General features: G+C 52.6%; 2 protein-coding genes and 1 non-coding gene across 13 annotated transcripts; all 3 read left to right on the top strand.

The window, feature by feature from the left end:
• Window positions 1–1,135: 1,135 nt before the first annotated feature.
• LG07H8orf58 (linkage group 07 C8orf58 homolog) lies at window positions 1,136–6,968 on the top strand. 9 transcript variants are annotated; one of them, XM_074338241.1, is made up of 8 exons: window positions 1,136–1,385; window positions 1,915–1,980; window positions 3,640–4,145; window positions 4,487–4,666; window positions 4,774–4,882; window positions 5,012–5,124; window positions 5,344–5,450; window positions 5,982–6,968. In XM_074338241.1, the coding sequence occupies exons 3-8, from the start codon at window positions 3,822–3,824 to the stop codon at window positions 6,091–6,093; spliced, it is 945 nt and encodes a 314-aa protein (XP_074194342.1). In that variant the 5' UTR covers window positions 1,136–1,385; window positions 1,915–1,980; window positions 3,640–3,821; the 3' UTR covers window positions 6,094–6,968. The 9 variants fall into 9 exon arrangements, with proteins under 9 accessions (XP_074194342.1, XP_074194343.1, XP_019570106.1 ...); XM_074338240.1 differs by lacking the exons at window positions 1,136–1,385; window positions 1,915–1,980 and adding exons at window positions 1,999–2,482; window positions 2,854–2,957; XM_074338242.1 differs by lacking the exon at window positions 1,915–1,980.
• An 832-nt stretch (window positions 6,969–7,800) lies between these two features.
• CCAR2 (cell cycle and apoptosis regulator 2) lies at window positions 7,801–21,679 on the top strand. 3 transcript variants are annotated; one of them, XM_019714592.2, is made up of 21 exons: window positions 7,801–7,936; window positions 8,791–8,886; window positions 9,090–9,181; window positions 9,601–9,692; window positions 9,895–10,009; window positions 10,178–10,307; window positions 10,482–10,578; window positions 14,306–14,425; window positions 16,085–16,307; window positions 16,393–16,506; window positions 16,851–17,014; window positions 17,454–17,628; window positions 17,711–17,941; window positions 18,040–18,261; window positions 18,843–18,987; window positions 19,111–19,190; window positions 19,606–19,752; window positions 19,924–20,035; window positions 20,128–20,316; window positions 20,458–20,663; window positions 20,870–21,679. In XM_019714592.2, the coding sequence occupies exons 2-21, from the start codon at window positions 8,829–8,831 to the stop codon at window positions 20,912–20,914; spliced, it is 2,757 nt and encodes a 918-aa protein (XP_019570151.2). In that variant the 5' UTR covers window positions 7,801–7,936; window positions 8,791–8,828; the 3' UTR covers window positions 20,915–21,679. The 3 variants fall into 3 exon arrangements, with proteins under 3 accessions (XP_019570151.2, XP_019570143.2, XP_019570136.2); XM_019714584.2 differs by having other exon boundaries at window positions 7,803–7,938; window positions 8,792–8,886; window positions 19,108–19,190; XM_019714577.2 differs by lacking the exon at window positions 7,801–7,936 and adding an exon at window positions 8,116–8,525 and having other exon boundaries at window positions 19,108–19,190.
• Window positions 11,324–11,426, top strand: LOC141572987 (small nucleolar RNA U13). Its single transcript, XR_012498575.1, has one exon. It is a non-coding gene; the product is annotated as a small nucleolar RNA U13 (small nucleolar RNA).
• Window positions 21,680–21,801: the final 122 nt, after the last annotated feature.

Genomic DNA, 21,801 nt, shown 5'->3' with positions numbered 1-21,801 from the left:
GGTCCAAGGACTGCTAGCTGGTAAGGGGAGGGGCCAGGGATGGTAGGTACCTAAAGCCTGACTCCTGAGTTTCTGGCTTGCCTAGAGGTGGGGGTACTCTTGCCCCTCCATCACCAGAGACAGCCTTTTAGGCCACTAAGGAGGTCACTATGGCACCCAGCTGCCATCTCTAGTCTGGCAGAAGCTGCTCCCAGGCTCTTGGCTTTGCCTGTGGTCCCACAGGGCCTAGTTCAGTGCTGAGCTTGCAGGAAATGCACTTCCTGAAGCTGTGACTTCCCCCATGGAAGGGAGGGGCAGCTGGCCACCCCTGGCCTCAGTCTGATCAATGACTCTGCTCAGGCCACCACAGTCTCAGGAACTCACTATAGCTGCCCACCCCTTAGGTGGGCAGTGAGGGGGTGGCTGTGCTGCCCCTCCCATTCATTCAAGCATCACTGAAAGGGAGATGATTCTCCTCTCACAGAGTCAGGGTGAAGGACAGTGCAGAGGTAATCACATGGGGCCACAGAGCCCTCTGGGTGGTAAAGGCCTGTCCCAGCTCTGCACACAGGGCTGCCAGTTAGGGCAGCAAAGGCAGATGACAGGGAAGTGTGTGCCCCCCAACCCCCAGGAGGTATCCTGATCACCATGAGGGCTCTGGCGTATCTGCATGGGGGGACACATGGCCTGGAGGGGAGTGTGGTGGGTCGTATGTGATGTGTGTTGGGGGGTTCTTTTGAGGCCACACAAAGCCTTGTGCTGAGACACTGCATTCCTGCTGGCTGGCTTCCTGTTCCAGATGCATTCCTGCCCCAGAGTCACCAAGGAGACTGCTGCTTGGAATCTGGCCCTACATTCTCCAAATTCAGGGCAAGATCTGGCAAAGGTTTCCTCCCTTCCCCTCCCCACACTCTCACTTTGCAGAGAGGAAGCCACCTGACTCACCAGCCCTCTTACTCTCCTCCTACCTTGGGAGGGCTGGAGTGGTGTCTGGCATGGCCTGGGTGGGGTGGGGGGGTTGGTACCAGACATCCTGTCCGACTTGCATAAAACAGTTCCTGCCAGGCCCAGCATTCTGTTTCCCTTTTTGTATCTGGAAAAGAGGAATGGGGAGGGGCTGTTGTCCAGAAGGGTAGGGCCGGGAGGGGGCAACTCAGAGGACCCATGGCTAGTGGGGAAGGGCTTGGCCTGAAGATCAAGGTGTTAAGAGATGTCTGGTAATTCAGGCATTCTTCTTTCCTGGGGTGTGGCTGTGGGCCTCAATTTCATCTTCTAAAGTTGGAATCTTGTAATTTGTGGCTACAAGATTGGCTACAAGTTGATGAAGACTCCTGCGTAGGGTGTTTGAGGAAGGGCAGGAAGGAGCACGGAGCAGAAAGGATGGGCAGACCTCTTCTCCCTCCCAGGTAACAGCCGCTTGCAATAGCTTAGGCTCCAGCCCCTCCCCCAGAGGCTCAGGTGCAGGTTTGCACGTCCGCCAGCTCCCTCATCTGCCTCCAGGGGATTTGGGTCCTGCTGGTCACCTTCCGCCGGAGAAGGAGGTTTCCTTAGAAGCTACTCGCCCGTCTGGTCACCAAGCTGTCTCTCCTTCAGCCGCTGTCTGGGCTCCCAGCCGACTTTCAGAGCGGGGAGCTGGGGAGGGGGGGGGGATGGTGGCGGTGATGCGGCGAAATCTCAGGGGCCCAAAGAGGGCTGGGATGGGGATCGGGAAGGTTTTATACTTGCATCGCTTCCAGGCTCCTCCCCTGTCCCCCAGGCTCACTTCTTCCCCAATCCTGAAATCCCACTCAGCCCCCCAGTTTCAGGGTACCCGAGTGAGGAAGAGGTGTGGGACGAGGAGGAGATTCAGAGCTACCCCAGGACACAAAGCGTTCTGCCGCTGTTGGAAAAGATTTCCCTCTGGGCGGAAATCATTTCCCCCTTTTATCGCGCCAGGTTTCTGAGTGGCGGAGTGACTTGCCCCAGGCTCACAGCTGGGAGCGCAGTGACGGCTGCGTCTCGGTCAGTGCCCTTCCCACCGCCAGCACGTGGGGCTCCATTTCCTTCCGCGCCCCGATCCACTCCCCGCCCGCCAGCTTCATCTTGGCGGCAGGAAGGCAGACCCAGCGTGTGAACTGGGGGCGGGGTGACCCGAGGCGGGGGGCTCCGCTCCTGGGCCGCGGCGGGAGCGCGGGTCTGTCACTCGCGGAAGGACAGCGGACCGGAGTCAGGACAGCGGACCGGGGCCAGGACAGCGGACCGGGGCCCTTATCCTAGCCCAGCCCCGCGTGGCCCCGCGTGCAGCCCCGCCCCCTTACACCTGCGCCCCTCCCCTCCCCCGTCCAGCCTCATCCCTCCCCCGGCTGGGAGTGTCCGGGGGCCGCACCCAGGGGGTCCGGACGCACGCGACCGCGGCGGGGGGAAGCGGGCTGGGAGCGCTGGGTCCGGCTGCTGCGGTCGGGGCGGAGCGGGGCCATGCTGGGCCGGCGGCGCATCTTCGCCATGGAGCCGCTCGGCAGCCGGGGTGAGTCGCCCACCCTCAGTCCGGCAGGGCCTCCCGCCTTAGAGCCGACTCTGGGGCCGGGGGCCCCCGTCTGCGTCCCGCCCCACCCTGCACACCGATCCGGGGCGCCCGACCTAGCCGCGCCCGCCTCGCGGCCTCTCTTTAGAAGGGTCGAGTGAACTGCGCCTTGCACAGGAGACCCTCTGGGTTTGGGCGTTAAATTGGCCACCACCTCCATCCCTCTTCCCCCGGGTCCACTTCCTTCAAATTCCCGATCTGGATTCTTCTCCGCCGGCTCCTGTCCCAGCCGGCCGTTGCCCCTCGGCGGCAGCAGACCGCTTCCCAAAGGCACCGCGCAAGGGGTCTATTTCCTGGCCCTCTTCCTTGCCCAGGGGGCCTGGCTTCGGAGACGTCGGCAGCTCTCCACCCTCTCCGGCCTCAATGTCTGCATCATTGTAGCTGGGGTACCCAGAGAGTAGGAGGACTTGGCACGGAGGTGACAGTTAATGGGCAACAACGCTGCATCTTCTCCTTCCCACTGGTTCCTTTTCTTCCGTTTAAGTTTTTTTCTTTTCAACTCGCCACCAAATTGTCACTGTTTCTCAGTTTAAAGCCCAAAAGCCGCAAATGGTTATAGCTATTGTTATTTTTCATCATCCTCCCCCCAGGAACTCCCGGAGAGACTTCATCAAGCATCCTGATGACAGTTTGGACCCCGGCTTCCCTCTTTGTGCCATGCGCCCTCTCCCTGAGGCGGGGCGCACAGTCATACTCTCCCTTGTGGAGTGATGGAAGAGCCTGTGGCTCCCTGCTTAGGACTTGGAGGTCTGAGGCAGATCCTAGGGGCAGGAGCGCAAGAGCTCCCAGGAAGAAAGCGCCTAACCCCTCAGAGGAAGGAAGATAGGCCATCGCAGGAGCTGATGAATAAGCCCTGCAAGGCTTTGCCTACTACACAGCCCATATAGGTTGTGATTACTAACAAATACTGTTGTAAAAAGAACCCCATCCAGCATCTCTCAGGCGGGGCTGCAGAGAGATCTGGGAGGGGCTGTGGCTGTCCAGGCTCCTCCCTTCACCTCTGGCCCAGGACACTCCTCCCCAGGGAATGCTTTCAGCTGCCAGGAATGCTGGGGGCGGTGGGGGCAGCCTGCCCAGCCTGATACCGACTCTCCTTGTAGATGGGGCTGGTGAGGACCTGGCACGCAGTTGTGTAGTACCTGGAGTCACCAGCGTCTACAGACGGATCCCGGACACCGTTCAGGGGAGCTCGCTGGACTCCTGGAAGGGGGATGGTGAGCAGAGAGGTCTCCGGAGGCAGGTGCCACTTCTCAAACTGGCATCCCGGGACTCAGGAGTGGAGATGGTGGTTGGGGACAGCCCCCTGGCCACCTCGCTGGGCGTTTCTCAGGATTCTCTGGACTTTGAGGCCGTGGTGAGCCCTCAGCCCCTGGCCCTGCCCACGGAGCCTGCTGCCCACCTAGGCCGGTTCATGGCCAGCCGTAAGCTGGAGCAGGTGCTGGAGAGGTCCCGCCAGCTCCCAACTTCTCCTGCCAGCTTGTCACAACACCACCACTCCCCGAAGCTGCCAAGTAACCCTGAGTGTGAAATGCCCCTTTTTAGAGCAGGGGACCAGAAGGCCACCAAGGCAGAGGTGGAAGAAGCAGGCCTGGAAAAAACAGAGGTGGTGAGTGCCAACTCTCAGGCTGGATGAAGAGTGGGATAGAGACGGCCCTTTCACACGGGGACTAGTGGGCCCCCCCACTTGTTCTCCCTGGAGCTCTCTCAGGGTGGGGCTTTCCTGTCCCTAATTGATGGGTTGTGTCACAGCTTCTTGCCTCACTCCACTCCCAGCTGTGTGGACGTGGGCAGGTACGGGGTCTGCCTGGCACCATGGCTGGCTGGGCATTGGGAGGCTAGCTGGGTTCGTGGTCCTCCTCTCCCTGCCCATTCTGCACCCACCTGCTGGTCACCTGGGGTGGGAATCTGGTTGAGTTCAAGTTTCCCCTACCTCTCTCTGTCCCACAGGTGGAGGGCTTGGGGTCTGAAGCCTGGGCGTGCCTCCCAGGGCAGGGTCTTCGCTACCTGGAACACTTGTGCCTTGTGTTGGAGCAGATGGCAAAGCTCCAGCAGCTCCACCTGCAGCTGCAGACCCAGAAGGCCCCTGGGGGAGTGAGCTGTGGGGTGGTCAGGCCAGCGGTTGGGCCGGTGAGTGGGGAAGGCAGAGGAGGGGTGGGTCCCCTGGCACCCGGGCTTCCTTCAGAACGGTCTAGGCCTGTAATCAGGCACTGAGCGCCCTTTTCTTTTGTGATCAGAATCCTACAGAGGAGGAGGAGGTCCTGGCCCCTTCACCTCCACCCTCTCATGCCCCAGGCAGTGAAGTGCATGGGCCTTGGGAGCTGCTCAGCCAGACAACGGAGACAGGTGAGGGGCCGTTGTGTCTCCTTCTGGGTCTTGCCTGCCCAGGGCCACATAAGCACACCCCCTGAGCCCTGGGACTTGGTGGGTGTGTTCCTGCTCCTGGCCCTGGGTAACCTGGTTCTCTCTCTGAAGGGGCAAAGAGAACTTCATTCCCAAAGGTAGGGGTGCCCAGTGCCAACCTTTCCAGGCTGTCAGAGGCCCCAGCAGAGCCAGCTCATGACTTTCAGTCCTCCCAGGGTCACAAGGTAGGTGATGGATATGTGTGGGGCAGGTGAAAGGATGTGGTGGGGTGGGACGAGGTTGGCATGTGTGGATACCCTGAAGACCAGAGACTGGGAAAATGAGAGGATTCCTGTTTGGAGCAGGTGACTTCTCTTGGCTGTGGTGACAGCTGTCTCTGGGAGTTTGGTCAGTGGTTTGTTGTGGGGTGGGGCTCTGTGGTGACCGCCTCACCCTCTGCTCAGCAGGATCTCTCCCACTGGAACAAGGTCAAGGTCCTGCTTAACCGGATCCGCTGGAAGAGCCCTAGACACCCTGAGCCCCCTGTCCCTCCTGATGGCCCTGCCCCTAGGTAAGTCCTGCAGCCCAGCCTAGGTTAGGGCAGAGGGAGGAGCCTGATGGGCCAGGATAGTACTGCCAGTTGTACTTTGTCCCTATGGAATCCACGTGATGCAGACAGTCTTGGAGAGGGTGCTGGAAGAAACAGAAAGTAGCTAAAGCTCCCCATTTCAGAGGAGGAAGCTGGGGACTGGGCTGGGGAGGGAAGCAACTTTCCTGAGGCCACACATGAGTCAGCAGCAGAACCAGGACCAGAATATGGGAAATTTCCTTATGCCAGCCGAGCAGACCCTCATCCCTTAAAGCTGCAACCTAGGCCATCTTCCTGGGTTTGCTAGCCAAGCAAGGTAGGGGCACAGATGAAAGATTCCACGGTGGATGTTGGGGGTTATACCGAATAATTCACCAGGGGGAAGAAGCACCATGTAAGTTACTACCCCTTGGCTCCCCACAGCAGAGAAGCTATCTATGCCTGATCCACTCTGGGACCATTGCTACCTTTGTTTCCTCCTCCTAGTCTAAGGCCACCTTTCCTTTTCCATAGGACTGAGTCAAGGGACCTCCCTGAAAGGTCTCCATGTCGCCCCCTCCGGAAGACCTTTATGCCATCATTAGTGGTGAAGAAGCAACGAGCAAAAAACCTTTCTGTCTGCTGAGACCTCCTGGTGCAGGGACCTGACCCTGTGTCGAGGGGTGTGAAGTGACATCTGCTTCCTTGCCCTTTGCCCTGTTGCTTTTTCTGGGCACGGCCAGGAAAAACTGCTGACACTTGCCCTGCTCTCAGAGGTGAGGGCTGAATCTTTCTCTTCCCGGAGCAGCCTGGCAGAGGGACACTGGTTCCCTGAGAAGCCCCACGGTGTGACAGCTCCCAGGTGCCTCCCTGGCTGCCAGAAATCCCTGGGCTTAGACAATGTGAACTAGCTTATTTATCAGGCCTCCATGGAGCATGTGCGGCATGGTCATCTGTTGGGGCCCAGCGTGTTGCAGATGTGCATATATGCAAAATGATATACTCATGTATATCTCTGTGAGACTGTCACTGTTGTGAGCTGGCTGGATCCAACCCTCTCTTCTGAATCACACACTCAAAAAGGGTTGGTCTTCTGGGAGAGGTAATTTCAGAAGGATGGAACTGACCTTAATTCCTCAGTGAACATTTACTGATCTGGAGTCTTGCTTGCCTCCTCATGCCTGCATGGACAGCCCCAGGATAGGGAAAGGGCACTACCTTGGCTGCTTCCACATTGAGTCTTGCCCCAGAAGACTGCACCAGGAATGGGAGAGTTAGGGAAAACATGGGGAACAGTGGAGTAACCTTCAAGGCCTATTCCTGGCTGCTTTGCTCCCTGCTAGCCTTTACAAGTCAGAGCTGAAACCAGAGGCCCAAACTAGCTTTTAGACATCGACAAAATCCCTTAACTTGTCTGAGCCATAGCTTCTCACTTAATCTCCCAAATGGTGTAATGGTGCCTGCCCTATCTACCTCACAGGCTTGTTATGAAGATAAAATGATATTAAACTGTCAAAGTGCTTTGTGAATATTAAATGAATAGGGAAGGGGAGGGTAGGGGTGTTGGAGTGAGGCTTAAATTGGAGGGATAAAGTGAATGAGGGGGGACTGGGATTGCTAAAGGGGACTAAAGTGGCCTGTGATTAACTGCAAGATTTTGAGCAAGTCATTTCATTGAAGTCTTTCAGGTTTCATGTCTGAAAATTAGGGCAGCTATTCCTGACCTGCTTACCGGCTAGCATTGTTGTGAGGACTAAAGGAAAAGTCTGTGAGAACTATTAGTAAATGTCCACTTAAATATTGTGGTGGTTTACTTTACTATAGCCTATGAGATTCCTGGCTCTGTTAATTGAGAAAGGGGAAAAACTTATTCTGCAGGTACCCAGAGGACCGGAGGGAGGGAGGGAGGGAGGGAGGGAGGGTGTGTGTGTGTGTGTGTGTGTGTGTGTGTGTGTGTGTGTGTGGTCAATGGAAGGGCGGGGCTGGGGATGGGGCCATTGGCCTTGAGTCAGACACCGGAATGTCTCCTAAAAATGGCCACTGAGCAGGCATTCTCTTCCTTTGGTCAGGAGGGTTTGGTTCTCTTGCGCCTGCAGTCTTAGAGTCTGCCAGAATGAGGCAAGGTGGGGGCGGGAAGTGCTTCCTTATGTTTGGGGTCCATCTCCAGCTGTCTTTGGACAAGGAACCATGTCTCTGAAGTCTATTTTTCTAATGGGACACTTAAACGAGGACACCACCGAGGCTCAGCTTTCTAAGGCGCACACGATCGGGGAAGGCGCACTTCCGCTCCCCACTTAGGAGCCGGATGGCAGGCCGGCGTGGGGGAAGGGAGAGGTCGGTGGAGCGGAGGGAGGGACCGTATCCGGGATAGTGGCAGCTTCCGACCAGTGGTCGCGCTTCCGGAGAGGCGCTTCCGGTGGCGGCGGCAGCAGCGACTGTGGTGGTTCCGGGTGTCTTTGTCCCCCCGGTGTTGCGGCCCTGGCCCGCAGGTAGGTAGGAGGCTCTCCGCCGTCCCTCTGCCCCTTTGCTCCTCCCCCGACTGAGGGGCTGCGAGCGCCGGGCAGCAGAGATGCATGGTGCACGGAAGGAGCCGAGCCCCCTCGGCCTGCAAGTCCCGTCTCCCTGGCAACGGCCTCGGCCCTGGGGGCGGGCGGGAGGAGGAGAAACCGCGCGCCTCTGTCCTCCCACGGTGGCCTGGCTGCGTCCAGGCCTGGGAGATTCAGCTGTGGCGGCCGCTGAGGCGGGTGCGAAAGGTCGGGGAGCGCGGGAGCGGGCGCGCAGCCCGATTCGCTGTCGGCGGGGCCACACCGCTACCTTTCCACCAGCCCGGCCGGGGGACAACGGGCCGAGCTTCCGGGGAGAGGGCCCAAATGATCTCTCCCGCAGCACCCTCCTCCATTTTTCCGGGCCTTGCGTGGACATTTTGGCTAATGTATTTGAATGAATGAATGTCTCCGGGGCTCTTTCTCTAACCCCCCAACCGTCTGGGGTGGCGTGGCATAGTGAGAGGAGCGCTAAGTTGTCGGGACACCTGGGTGTGAGTCGCAGTCTTGTCACTAACTGGTTATGCGGTCTCAGGCAAGTCTCTTTTTTAATCTCTCTGAGCTTCAGTTTACTTTTCTTTACAATAGCATGATAGTAGCACCTGCCACTAGGTTATTATGAGAGCAAACTGCAACAGTGTAATTTCTTCATTTTCTGATACTCTAGATTCCCTTCATCCATCGCCTCCATTCACTCTCAGTGCCCTCCTCCCCATTTCCTTAAGATCCTTAGTTCCTTTTTTTGGGGTTGATGGAAAATTCCCCTATGAGCTGTTAACTTATTTCTCTTCTGATCGAAGGTTTTTTCCCACGACTCTGAAAGAGGACAGCATTTCCAATGTCCCAGTTTAAGCGCCAGCGTATCAACCCACTTCCAGGGGGACGCAACTTCTCAGGTGATCACCTTTATCCCTACCTGCGCTCATACTGGGAAGTATGTGCTTTGGAGCTAGTCTTTTAAAAGATGGCTTTTGGGGTCTCTGTGGTGGAGGAGTTGCTTGGAGCCACTTTGCCCTTTGGGTTTGCCATATCCTCTAGTTGACTCTAGTGTTTGAGAGGGTAGGTGCGGTTCCTGGAGATTGCTTCTCTGTCCCCATAGGCGCAGCTTCAACATCTCTTCTGGGTCCTCCTCCTGGTTTGCTCACTCCTCCTGTGGCCACAGACCTGTCCCAAAATGCCAGGCACCTTCAGGTAGGTTGAGCATCCTTTCTAGTGAGTTTCCGCCGTTGGGACTGCCCCAGCATGCATGGATGCCTGCTGCTTTCGTTCTTACATCACAGGGTTCATCCTTCCTGGTACTCCTGTCCTGGGCCAGTAGAGAGGTGACTAGATACCTCTGACTGGGGAGTCCTAAGCTCTGGCTCTAGGGAAATCTTTAGGGTGCTTCTTGGAATAAAAGAACTGGAAATCCTGGAGAAGCTTGGGATGCAGGAACCAGCATGACCCCCCGCCCCATGCAGCTAGATTATGTCCATTATACAAGTACGCTTCCTCCCATGTGACTTTCAGTGCAATGTTCTGATGGAGCTGAGGCGGTGCATAGAGATGACATTCCAATGGCAGAACTTAGACAGATGTCCCCCATTTCACACTGTACTCTTCCCCCGTAGGGTGGGGAGAAGCAGCGGGTCTTCACTGGCATCGTCACCAGTTTGCATGACTACTTCGGAGTGGTAGACGAAGAGGTCTTTTTTCAGCTCAGGTAGGTTTGAGGCAAGTGTTCCTTTTGGATTTAGTTCTGTCACCACGCTTGTGGCATCCCCCCCCCCCGCCCCCAGAAGCCATTGCTTTGCTGTGTTTAATGTGGGGTGTGAGAAATCTTGATGGGGAGGGCCTCAGGGCAGTCAGGGTGGCTTGGCTAGGGTCTCTGTCCTGACTGGGCCTCCTGGCTTGTGTGCTGGCAGTGTGGTGAAGGGCCGGCTGCCCCAACTGGGTGAGAAGGTGCTGGTGAAGGCTGCATACAACCCCGGCCAGGCAGTGCCTTGGAATGCTGTCAAGGTGCAAACGCTCTCCAACCAGGTACTCGTCCCTCCTTGGAATGTGCATTGGAGGGGGAGGGAGGGAAGCCCGTGTCCTGAAAGCTGGGCAAGAACCTTACTTTTGTAGAGGGTATGGGACTGCATCTGTCTGAGGTAGTCAGCACATCGACTATGGGATGCCCTGAATTTCCTGGTTACTGTCCTGCAGCCCCTCCTGAAGTCCCCAGCACCTCCCCTCCTACACGTGGCAGCCCTGGGCCAGAAGCAAGGGATTTTGGGAGCTCAGCCCCAGTTGATCTTCCAGCCTCACCGGATTCCCCCACTCTTTCCTCAGAAGCGTGAGTACCAGTGGCATGGATGTTGGGGTGTGGCTTTATGGATGAATGGACTTATAACTGTCAGGTTGCTCCTCTGTGAGTAGAAGTGAGTACTTTTGTGCACTGGAAAAAAGGAACAGGGAAGTTGGACAGATGTTTAGGGTTTTTGAGTCACCAGCCATTTCCTCTCTGCAGCTCTGAGTCTCTTCCAGACATCCCACACACTTCATCTGAGCCACCTGAACAGATTTCCTGCTCGGGGCCCTCATGGCCGATTGGATCAGGGACGAAGGTAAGAAGTTGTTTAACCAGGAAAAATGTTTTAATTTCTTTATTTCCCTGTAGGAGCAGTGTCCCTTTCTTTGTCACCTGTTGACACTAACAGTTTCTTCCTGCAGCTAGATCCTGGTCTCTTTACCCTGGAATAGGCAGACACAGTGTGAGGGCTATGCAAATATTGGGACTGTATAAACTGGTTCAGCAAGCAGGGATTTGATGTAGTTCATCTTTCAAAATATATTGAATTTTTTCTTAATATATAATTTTCCCTTTTATTTCTAGTCCCTTAAAATGGAGAAACTAAGAATCAAAACTATTAAGAAAATAGTAATTGTCCCAAAATAGTAATTTTGTAGTATATGTTTTAATGGCTAGTGTAAAAATGTTTCTTTCTTTATATGTTGTCTATATCAGCGTGGGGTTACAATGTATATGTTGCACTCTGCCCAGGCCAGGCCTGTGCTTTGGGCATGCAGATAGCTTCGTGGCTTTGTGTGGCGCAAGCATGGTGGTTTTGGACTCCTGTGTCATCTGTGAGTGGCGGGCACTGCCGGGAGCTTGCTGCCTGTTCTCTCTGGCTTACATGTTCCTTATCCGGCCTTACCCTCTCTCTGAAGGGTTTTGCTATATCCCTGGGAGTTAAGCTCTAGACTCGTCTGCTTAAGACTTGTTCTAGTTCTATCTGTTGGTCTTATTTTAACTTTTTATTATGGAAGATTTCAACTGTAAGCAAAGTAAACAGAAAAGGATGATGTGCGATCCTTTTGTACTTGATAAGTGTGATGCTTGGGTGTTCACTCTCTTGTGTGAGATGTGCCCCCTCAAACCTTGTTATGACATCGGCACATTACCTGTCTGACGTGAAAAAAAGAGAAAAGGATGGTGTGCTTCTGTATACCCATCACTTAGCTTCAAGTATCAGCATGTGCCATTCTTTTTCATCTCTACTTTTTGTCTACTCCCTGCATTGTACTTGATGTTTTAAAGCAAAATTTATATATGTCAAAATGCACAAATCTTAGCTGGACCATTTTGACAAATGGAAAATCCCATGTAATCCTCACTCCTATTAAGATGTAGAACATTTCCTTCACTCCAGTACGTTCTTTCATGTTCTAGTTTTCTTCTGAAATGAGAACTGTACTGAGAAGGACACAACCCCTGATCCCAGATGCTAGTAAGTTACTGCAATCCAAGGTGAACTCTTAAAAGGTTCATAGAGTAACTCAGAGAGAAAGTTTAGGCAAAGTGATGCAGCTAGTCTCTGTGCTGAAGCTGGTGTTTGTTCCCTCTGGATAGGTCATTGTGAATTCTAACTAGGGGGATGCTTTGATTGTCTAGGGTTATTTCCCACAGTGTCTCCACTACTTTGAAACACATTGTCCCATTTTCAAATCATTGGTACGTAGTTTGCACACACTCACCCCTCTTGTCCAGCGCATCTTCCTGGTCTTCAGTTTCCAACGACTTTCCACCTCTCACGTTCTGCGAGTTTATTAAAGGCCTCATTACAAAATCACAGCAAAAGCACAGCAAGTGCCCTCAGGGATGGTGTAGCCTGGATGGAAATTAATGAACTTTCTGCTTCGGGTTCAAGTTCAGCCTTTCTATATAGTCAGTTGCGTTTGCTTGTCCTGGATATGTCAAGCCCTGTGCAAGGCCCATGTTACATTACTTTGACTAATGCTTCATTGTCACGGCTTCTAGAGAAAGGAGACATTACCATTAGGAAGGAGAATTTACCATCAGTCAGTAGAGAGAATTTGCAGAATAGGAAAGGGGGGGGTAGTAGAAATTAGGTCACTGGGGGGAACAAGCGTTTATAAAGGAGTCAGCCACAGTAGCGTTTTGGCTGGAAGCCAAGTTTTATTGTGAATTTCAGGCTTTGGGATGCAGGGATCAATATTTCTTCCTGCTGAGGTGACTGAGGTGCCTTCCCCTGGTACTGCCTGTTCCTGACCAGTCCCAATACAGAGAGACAACTGGCCGTTGAAGTCACAGGAATCAGTGGAGCATCCAGTGTAACTAGAGGGTGACAGGATTTACTGAAGAGGTCAGGTCACTTCAGTTATGGGCGAGCTGAAAAGAGTTGTCAAAATGTCTTGGGAATGGTTCTTCTATAGAAACATGAAGCACTGATATCCCACAAAAGCCAGATCAGAAGGCAGCTTTTGGATAGATATGCTAATGAATGAGGAAATTACCCAGGCAGAAATAAGAGGAAAGAAATACTTAGTTACTTGGGTGTAATGACTAGGGAAACAATCCATGTGGGTCTAAAAGAAAAGATCAGCAACTTTCTGGAAAATTTAATCCACTCAGTTACCTCAGCATGAAGAAGTGAGAGTTGATTTTATTTGCCTTATGAGACATGGGAGGTTTCCCCCTTGTCACTCTGGCATTTTATAATTGTCTAAATACGGTTTTTATTTATTGAGTCTATAATGTAGTGATACCATAATTAATTTATTACATAAATGTATAGAGTAGTGCATGCTATTATGTAAAATTAAAAATGAAAAATGTATGTCCCCTCCTTCCCTTTAAAGGTAACCATTCTTAAAGACCTTTAGAAAATAATTTTGAAGAGAAAAATTACTTATTGCTACTTTTCCCATGTTCTTTTCTAGTCTTTATATACAGAGGGTGCAAAAAAATGTATACACATTTTAAGAAAGGGAAAAACTATTAAAATTGTAATACTCAATATATACCAATAACTAATGATGAAAGAAGTCACGTTTGACTTCTGCAATTACAAGAATTGCTCAAAGAGGTTACTATCAGCGTCCAGACACTTATGATTACGGCAAACTACTGCTTGAGCAGTATTGACCAAAGTGTCCATTTGTATACATTTTTTTGGCACCCCCGCTATATCCATACTTTTCATAGTTTTAATCTTAAATTATTCTTATACATTCTTGTTAAACATTTTTTCCATATGGCCGTGTAATCCTCATAATTGTTTTAATGCTGCATGATTATTTACTATAAAAATTTGGATATTGTTGTATGTGAATGTGGTTTTCTTTCAGCTTGAATTTTTCCCACTATATATAACCTTTTTTCTTCTTTTGAACTGACTTCCTTGGGATAAATTTTCCATAGTGGAATTGTTGGATGAAAGGGTTTGAGTATTTTTATGACTTTAATGTCTACTGCTAAGAGTTTGTTACAAAAACTATCTCTTTTAATAAAACTTCCTGTATAGAACCCTTAGCGTGGTACCATATATGTGTCTCATTTAAAAAAAATCAGTTAAATTTTTTTTTTTGCTCATTTCAAAAAAATTATGTTAACTATAACTTATAAAGTTTAGAAAATACTAAATTATTCATGAGTTTTATAAGTCAGAGGCAACCACCATTAACATTTTATTTTCAGTTAAAAAAAATTTTTTTTGCACAGTTGAGTCACTACTGTACATATAGTATTGTATACTTTTTTTAAAAATTTTTATGAGTTTATTTGCGCCCAACTGATGACATGCTGAAGAGCAAGATCTCAAATGCTCCCCCACACTATTCTTTTTGTTTAACATGAGTGGTTTTTATTAAAAGCATTTAAATATCCATTTTAATATCTTGATAACAATCTGTTATATGGCTGTTCTTGTGGCTTCTTTATCCATTTCTTTAATGTTGGAGATTCAGATCATTTTCAGTTCTTTTTAGGCCAGTATATTTTGAGTCTGTAAATAACTGTAATTTCTTCTCTGGTGATGGATCAACCTCCAGCGATGACTATGACCCCAAGAAACGCAAACAGCGGGCCGGTGGAGAGCCTTGGGGCGCTAAGAAACCAAGGCATGACCTGCCTCCTTACCGGGTCCATCTCACCCCCTATACTGTGGAAAGGTGAGTGGCAAGGCTGGGGTGGGGGGTGAGGCTCGCAGCTGGTAACAGTTTCTTGTGTAAATGAGACAAAGTCTATGTGAGAGTTCGTGTGTTTTCTTATGATCTTTTGTTGTTGTTTTCGCTTTTTAATGTGACAAATTTTTTATTTCAAAATCTCAGATTTTAACCAGCAGAGCAACCACTGACATGGATGCTCTGGTAGAACTTTATGGTTTGATGACCAGAAATTATTATGCCAGGCTATAATTGAGGCTTGCCAATCAAAATCCGGGTACCCAACAGCAGTTTTCATTCAGGTAGAAACTAAGGCTCGTAGGCACCCTGGGACTGGTTTTCTAGGGACCCTCTGCATTATTTTTAAAGTGTCACAGCATGTCTGAGGACACAGGTCCATCAGCTTACTTCTCACATGCAGCAACGATTGACTAAGACGTAGATGGGCGATTCCAGATGCCATCTAGCAGTGGAGAGGCAGAGCTCCCGGTGCTGTGTTAGATCGGCCCCCAAAGCAAAGTCCGTGTAAGCCTGAGCTGAGGTGGTAGCCTCCTGGCATCTCAAGAGGGAAGGGAAGGAAGGCTCCCACTGCTCTTCCCGCCATTACTGGCTCCTCCCCCTGGCCCAGGTAGGGCTTCTCTTGTTCTCAGTGCTGACCCACCTGGCTCCCAAGGTTAATCTTCCTCACAAGACACTGGTTCTCGAGTCATGTAGAGGGTGGACCCTCCTCACATCAGGTCAGAACATGACTGCTAATAGCGCACACACAGCTGTGTTTTTTAAAAACACAAATAGAAGCCTATTATACATACTGTTTGGTAGTTGGCGTTTTCACTTAATATACTAGAATTTATTCCATATTAATGTTGACTAGATCTTGTTTCTTTTTAGCAACTACACGGTATTCCACTGAATGGATGGACCATCATTTATTTCACCAGCTGTCTCTTCATTTTCAGTCTTTACTTATCCTAAATATTGTTGTAATAAACACTGTTCTACATACATGTATGTGGACAGGTGCAAGCATTTTATTGAGATCAGTTCCTAGAAATGGAGTAGCTGGCTCAAATGGTCTGATTTTAAACTTTGATGGATATTGCCCATTCTCTCAAAGAAGCCGTATCACTTTACGTTCTCACCACTGGGGCATGAAGTACTAGTTTCCCCAGGCCTCTGCCAATACTGCATTATCAGACTTTTTGATCTTTGTCAGTCTGATAGCTGGAAAGTGATATTCCGATTTGCATTTCTTTAATTATAAGTGAGATTGAGCATATTTTTATGGGTTTTTAAGTCTCATTTCTTTTTCTGTTAAAGTGCCTGTTGATGTCATTTTTCCCAGTTTTTTCTTAAGACTTGTGAAATTTTTTATTAGTGATTTGTGGGTTCTTTTAACATTGACAGTGAACCTTTTTGTTTGTCACGTATTGCAAATGTTTTCTGTTTTTTTTCTTCCCCACTTTGACTTTATTTTGCTATTAGAGGTTGTTAACATTTTGGTGGTCAAATCTGATTCATCTTTTCCCTTCCAGAGGTGTCTTACTTAGAAAATTCTTTCCCAGATTATAAAATAATTTTCCCTCCCCCCAAGTCTCTTATGGTTCCGTTTTAAACATAATTTCGTCTCTGATCATTCTGAATTCCCCTGCTTCCTTCCTACAGCCCCACCTGTGACTTCCTAGAACTCCAGCGCCGTTACCGCAGTCTCCTGGTTCCCTCCGACTTCCTGGCTGTGCATCTGAGCTGGCTGTCAGCCTTCCCGCTGAGTCAGCCCTTTTCCCTCCATCACCCGAGCCGTATCCAGGTATCTTCTGAGAAGGAGCCAGCTCTAGACACTGGTGCTGAGCCCGTCCCTGCAGACAGTGACCCTGCTTACAGTTCCAAGGTAAGTGTGTTCGGGTCCTGCCCCTTTCTCCCATTGATGGAGGCTGAGAAAGCTCTGAGTATCTCTTCCTGCCACTCCTGCACAGGTACTGCTGCTCTCTTCCCCGGGACTGGAGGAATTGTATCGTTGTTGCATGCTCTTTGTAGATGACATGACTGAGCCAAGGGAGACGCCAGAACACCCTTTGAAGCAGATGAAGGTGAGAGCTGCAGTCCAGGAGGCAAGATGCATTGATAATGTCCAGGTCCTGTCACATTGTCAGCAGCTCAGTTCCTGTTCACGAACTCATTGAAACACAGTTTCAGAGCTGAAATTACCTCTCCTTTTACCAGGAGCACAGCATGGCTCAGAGATGTTCTTACTTGTCAGAAGGTTACGTGGCTGGTTCCTGTTCATGGGTGGCGACCCCTCCCCCACACACACTGCCATGTGGACTCTTCACCACACCCGGCTGCCTGTGTGCTCTAGTGGTGGCAGGCTGCCTCCTAGGGGGAGACCCAGGTGATTGGTGTTTCGTTTCTTATCCCTGATTTCTTCTTGTAGTTTTTGCTGGGCCGGAAAGAAGAAGAGGCGGTTCTGGTTGGGGGTGAGTGGTCTCCTTCCCTGGACGGCCTTGACCCCAAGGGTGACCCGCAGGTGCTCGTCCGCACTGCCATCCGCTGTGCACAAGCCCAGACCGGCATTGACTTGAGCGCCTGTACAAAGTGGTGAGTGGCTGCCCCAGCTCTGGTCCGGGGGCCGGCTGTCGGCGAGACCATTCGGGCCACGCTTCGCACCCTTCTGACCTGCTAGCTCGCTTCTGTTCCCCAGGCCTAGCCCCTCCCTCCCTCCCGCCCTCCCTAATGGTCACCTGATCATGAGCATGACAAGGGAGGTGTATGTTGAAGGCCAGCTGATCCCCTCCAGCCCCCGCCCAGCCACACTCAGCGCTCCTTTTTGTTGTCTTAGCATCTCGGATAGTAAGTGTCTGCTTCCTGGTGTCTCCCATGGACTGACGGTTTCTTGAGGACTTGCTCTGTATCTTTTATTTTTGAACTTCCAAAGCTTGGCTTGCAGTATGTGCTCAGTAAATGTTGACTGGAAACTGAAACAGTTGCTTGTGAATGTCACAGGTCAATATCTCATTTTTCCCTTTGCTGTGAGCAGGTGGCGCTTTGCCGAGTTTCAGTACCTGCAGCCGGGACCCCCAAGGCGGCTCCAGACCGTGGTGGTATACCTGCCCGATGTCTGGACCATCATGCCTACTTTGGAAGAGTGGGAGGCCCTGTGCCAGCAGAAAGCTGCAGAGGCAGCAGCTCCCCCAACCCAGGAGGTGCCAGTGGTAAGGCTGAGCCCTAAGAACAAGTGGGGAAAGTCAGTGCCCTGGCCCCTGGGCCCAGGTAGTCACTTGGCTTTTGTCACAGGAAACAGAGCCTACAGAACAGGCAGCTGATGCATCGGAGCAAGCAGCAGACACCTCTAAACAGAATGCAGAGAACCCGGAGGTCACTGCACAGCAGGAAATGGACACCGATCTCCCAGAGGCTCCCCCACCCCCTCTAGAACCTGCTGTCGTGGCACGCCCTGGCTGTGTAAACTTGTCCCTCCATGGTATTGTGGAGGACCGGAGGCCAAAAGAAAGGATCTCTTTTGAGGTAGGTGTAGGCGTCGGGAGGCTGTGCGGTGGGGTGTGTGGCTGGCTGTGCGGTGAGGCCTTTCTGATGCTCACGGCCACTGCCGCCCCCTCCACCAGGTGATGGTGTTGGCTGAGCTGTTTCTGGAGATGCTGCAGAGGGATTTTGGCTATAGGGTTTATAAGATGCTGCTGAGCCTTCCTGAAAAGGTGGTGGCCCCACCTGAACCTGAAAAGGAGGAGGTGGCCAAGGAGGAAGAAGTGGTCAAGGAGGAGGCGGCCAAGGAGCCCAAGGATGAGGCACACAGTGAGGGCGCCGCTGCCGAGCCCGACGCCCCGCCGGTGAGTACCTCTGCCCCGATGGGCACTGGGCTACACGAGGTGGCGCTGCTCAGTGCTGCCCGGCTTGCTTTCAGTACTGCTCTCTCTGCATGCGCCCCGAGACCGCCGTGTGTACGCAGGTTCAGGGCGCGTGGCCCTCGCGTGGGGCCGCGCAGCTAGTGAGTGGTGTGTCCAGGGGAAGGGGAGCGACCCGGAGGGGGGAAGGGGAGCGGGGTTGGTGCGCCGGCAGCACCGGATCTCAGCGAATGAGAACACTCTGGAGTAAGGTATCTTACCCACTGGCTGACCAGAAAGCAGCGTGTGTTTAGCGCTTTCAAAAGCACATGGGGCTTCTTGCCTACATACTCTCAAGCAAACAATTTCTTATGGACTGAGATGGACTCCTGAGGAGAATCCCAGGTGTCTGGGAATCGCCCTGCTCTGAAGCCTCGTACGTGTCTCATGTGTAAAGAAATACGTCACCTGAGACGGTACATAGAGCCCTTGGTGCGGTGCCTGGACGTGGTTGATACTCAGGATTAGCCATTGTTGTTGTTAGTAATTACAGGTGACAGTTCTCCTCATCTGTCTGCTTCCCCTAGAAGGAAGATGGGCTTTTGCCCAAACCCCCGTCTTCTGGGGGAGAGGAAGAGGAGAAACCCCGGGCTGAGGCGTCCGAGGACCTGTGTGAGATGGCCCTCGACCCAGAGTTGCTGCTGCTGAGGGACGACGGAGAGGAGGAGTTCGGTGTGTGGTGGGGAGACGCGTGTGGGTGGCGGCTCCCTGACTGGCTCCAGCGACGTGCTGTGAGCACTAGCCAGTGTGGCCTTGCGGTCCCCGCGCCAAGCTCACCTCGGGCTTTTGTAGCAGGGGCCAAGCTGGAAGATCCCGAGGTCCGGTCAGTTGCCTCGAACCAGTCGGAGCTGGAATTCTCGTCCCTTCAGGACATGGTGAGACCTGTTCTACCTCTCCGGCCTCTGACCGTGCTGCTCAGCAAGGCTGGCCAGTGTCTTTGCAGAGGGATCCTTCTGCCAGATGACTTCTGGCATCTGTCAATTTGGCAAAAGACACAATGTCGCTCTTGGCTCATGGAATGGCACTTCATAGGATCCAGTATCTCCGTCAGGGTGAATCTGAGCGAGGTTATGCAGTCAAGGAGCACCCTAGGTTCCTGTGTGTGACAGCCCCTGGGTGAAAGTGCCTGATAGGCCTTTGGTTATAGGCCCAGGGTCAGGTCTCCATCTGGAAGGTGCGCCTGCGTGTGACTGTGTCAGCCAATCTGCCTGAGTTTAAAAGGGTTACATCCTTGGTGATTTAGCCGAGAGAACTAGATGTAAATTCTGTTCATCCTTGTTTTTCTTGCAGCCCAAGGAGCTGGACCCCTCTGCTGTGCTCCCTTTGGACTGTCTTCTCGCGTTTGTCTTCTTTGACGCCAACTGGTGTGGCTACTTGCACCGGCGAGACTTGGAAAGGATTCTGCTTACCCTGGGGCTCCGGCTCAGCGCAGAGCAGGTGCTTTCTTTTGCGTCCCCTTGGTCCTTTCTGAGGTGGCCTAAGGTGTGCATAGGCACACACAGCTCCCATGGGGAACCAGGAGGCCTGAGTGCTAGGTTCTTGCATGTCCCAGGGGCGAGGGCCTGTGCCTTCTCATCGGATGGGACCTTGGGTGTGTGTTTTCTGTAGGCCAAACAGCTGGTCAGCAGGGTGGTGACGCAGAACATTTGCCAGTACCGCAGCCTTCAGTACATCCGCCCGGAGAGCGCGGACGGGGGTCTTCCCGAGGAGGTGCTCTGTGGTGCGTACCCGTGCTCTGCAGCCTGCTGGGACGGGGGCAGGCCGCTTCCTCCTCCTCACCCGACCCTGAACTCCTTCTCGCGGCCCCACCAGGAAACCTGGACCTGCTGCCTCCTCCTGGGCAAAGCGCAAAGCCCGGAGCTGCCCCTGTGGAGCACAAGGGCCTGGTGTCCCACAATGGCAGCCTTATCGATGTCGGGAACCTGTTGCAACGTGCAGAGCAGCAGGACAGTGGGCGGCTCTACCTGGAGAACAAGATTCACACACTGGAACTGAAGCTGGGTGAGTGGGCTGATCAGCGGGGACCTGTCGGGCCAGGCAGATGTGTGTCCTGGAGACCAAGGGGGAACCTGCTCCTTAGGCTTCGGGCCTCTTGCTCTGATCTGTAACTGAGCAGCAGTCTTCCTGGTGTGTCCCCCCTAGAGGAGAGCCACCACCGTTTCTCAGCCACGGAAGTCACCAACAAGACGCTGGCAGCCGACATGCAGGAGCTGCGCACCCGGCTCGCCGAGGCCGAGGACACGGCCCGGACGGCCGAGCGGCAGAGGAACCAGCTCCAGCGGCTGCTGCAGGACTTCCGGAGGCGCCTGACGCCCCTGCAGCTGGAGATGCAGCGGATGGTGGAAAAGGTGAGCCCCTGTGAGAGCTGGTGCGTCGGGGGCTCGGTCAGGGTGACGCCCGTATGGCAGCCCCTTGCGCCCGTGCCCAGGTCCCCTCACCTTCTCCATCCACTGGAATCCGTCAGTCAGCAGCTTGCAAGCTCGTCTCCCAGGAGCAAGTGGGTAGTAGTCCTTCCCCGTTGGGTCCTGATTCCTGTTCCATCTGCTTCAAACAGGCTGACAGCTGGGTAGAGAAGGAGGAGCCAGCACCTAGCAACTGAGGGCCTGGTGCAGGAGCTACCGTCCTGCGAGGTCAGCGATGGAGCCTGCTGGAGTTAGAGCCCTTTGGGTCCAGAAAGAAGCTGGAGCAGGACCTGGGAGCCATAGGCCGGGTGGCTGACCCGTGCTCAGCCTGTGTAGGGGCGTTCAGGCCGTCAGGGTGACGTCTGCCTGTGCTGTGTGGGACGGACGAGGAACTGGTTCCACTTACAACTAAATCTAACATCTGCACCCCTCGAATGTCATTTTGCCCTCTACCTTGGGGTTTCTCCTGGGGCCCTTTAGTCTTGTGCTTTCTCCTGTCCTCTTCCAGTTTAGAGTAAGACGGGAGGAAAAGGCTCTTCGACTATGTCATACGGTCTGATGCCAATAAACTGAAGAAACACACGGAATCTGGCTGGGGTGAGAGCCCCTTCCTCTGGATGGCACAAATCCTGCTAGGTTACAGGAGCAGGTTCTTGGGGGAAGGGTCTCCAGGGGCCTTTGCAGGAATGGAGTGAGTGCTAGCGAGCTCTCCTTGTGGGCTGTTTGCCAGTGAAGACTGTTCCAGCCACCCCAGACTTGCCAGAAGAAACCAGCACCTCTGCCCCCTGGCTCCCCGTGTTCAGAATGTGGTATTGGCTATGGCCCAGCCTTTTTCCCTGTTCCCCGTAAGTCTCGCCTCTTTCCATAATCCGTGGTTTCAGTTTGACTTTGTATATAAAGTTGGTTTTTTTTTTTTTTTTTTTGGCTTTTTGTTTTTTAAATAAACCAAAGTCAAAAACAAACCAAGTGTCCTCCATAGCTTTCCCCTTCTTCTAGGTTTGCCTGTGCTCCCACCCTCCCTCCTGGCCCTCACGCAGCCTCCACAGGATAGAAGTAGTCACTTCCAGAAGGTGAGCGGGGCGGT

Source organism: Rhinolophus sinicus, linkage group LG07 (assembly GCF_036562045.2).
Source record: "Rhinolophus sinicus isolate RSC01 linkage group LG07, ASM3656204v1, whole genome shotgun sequence".
NCBI lineage: Eukaryota > Metazoa > Chordata > Mammalia > Chiroptera > Rhinolophidae > Rhinolophus > Rhinolophus sinicus.
The sequence above is the reverse complement of the archived record's forward strand: the minus strand, read 5'-3'. Positions and strand labels throughout refer to the sequence as shown.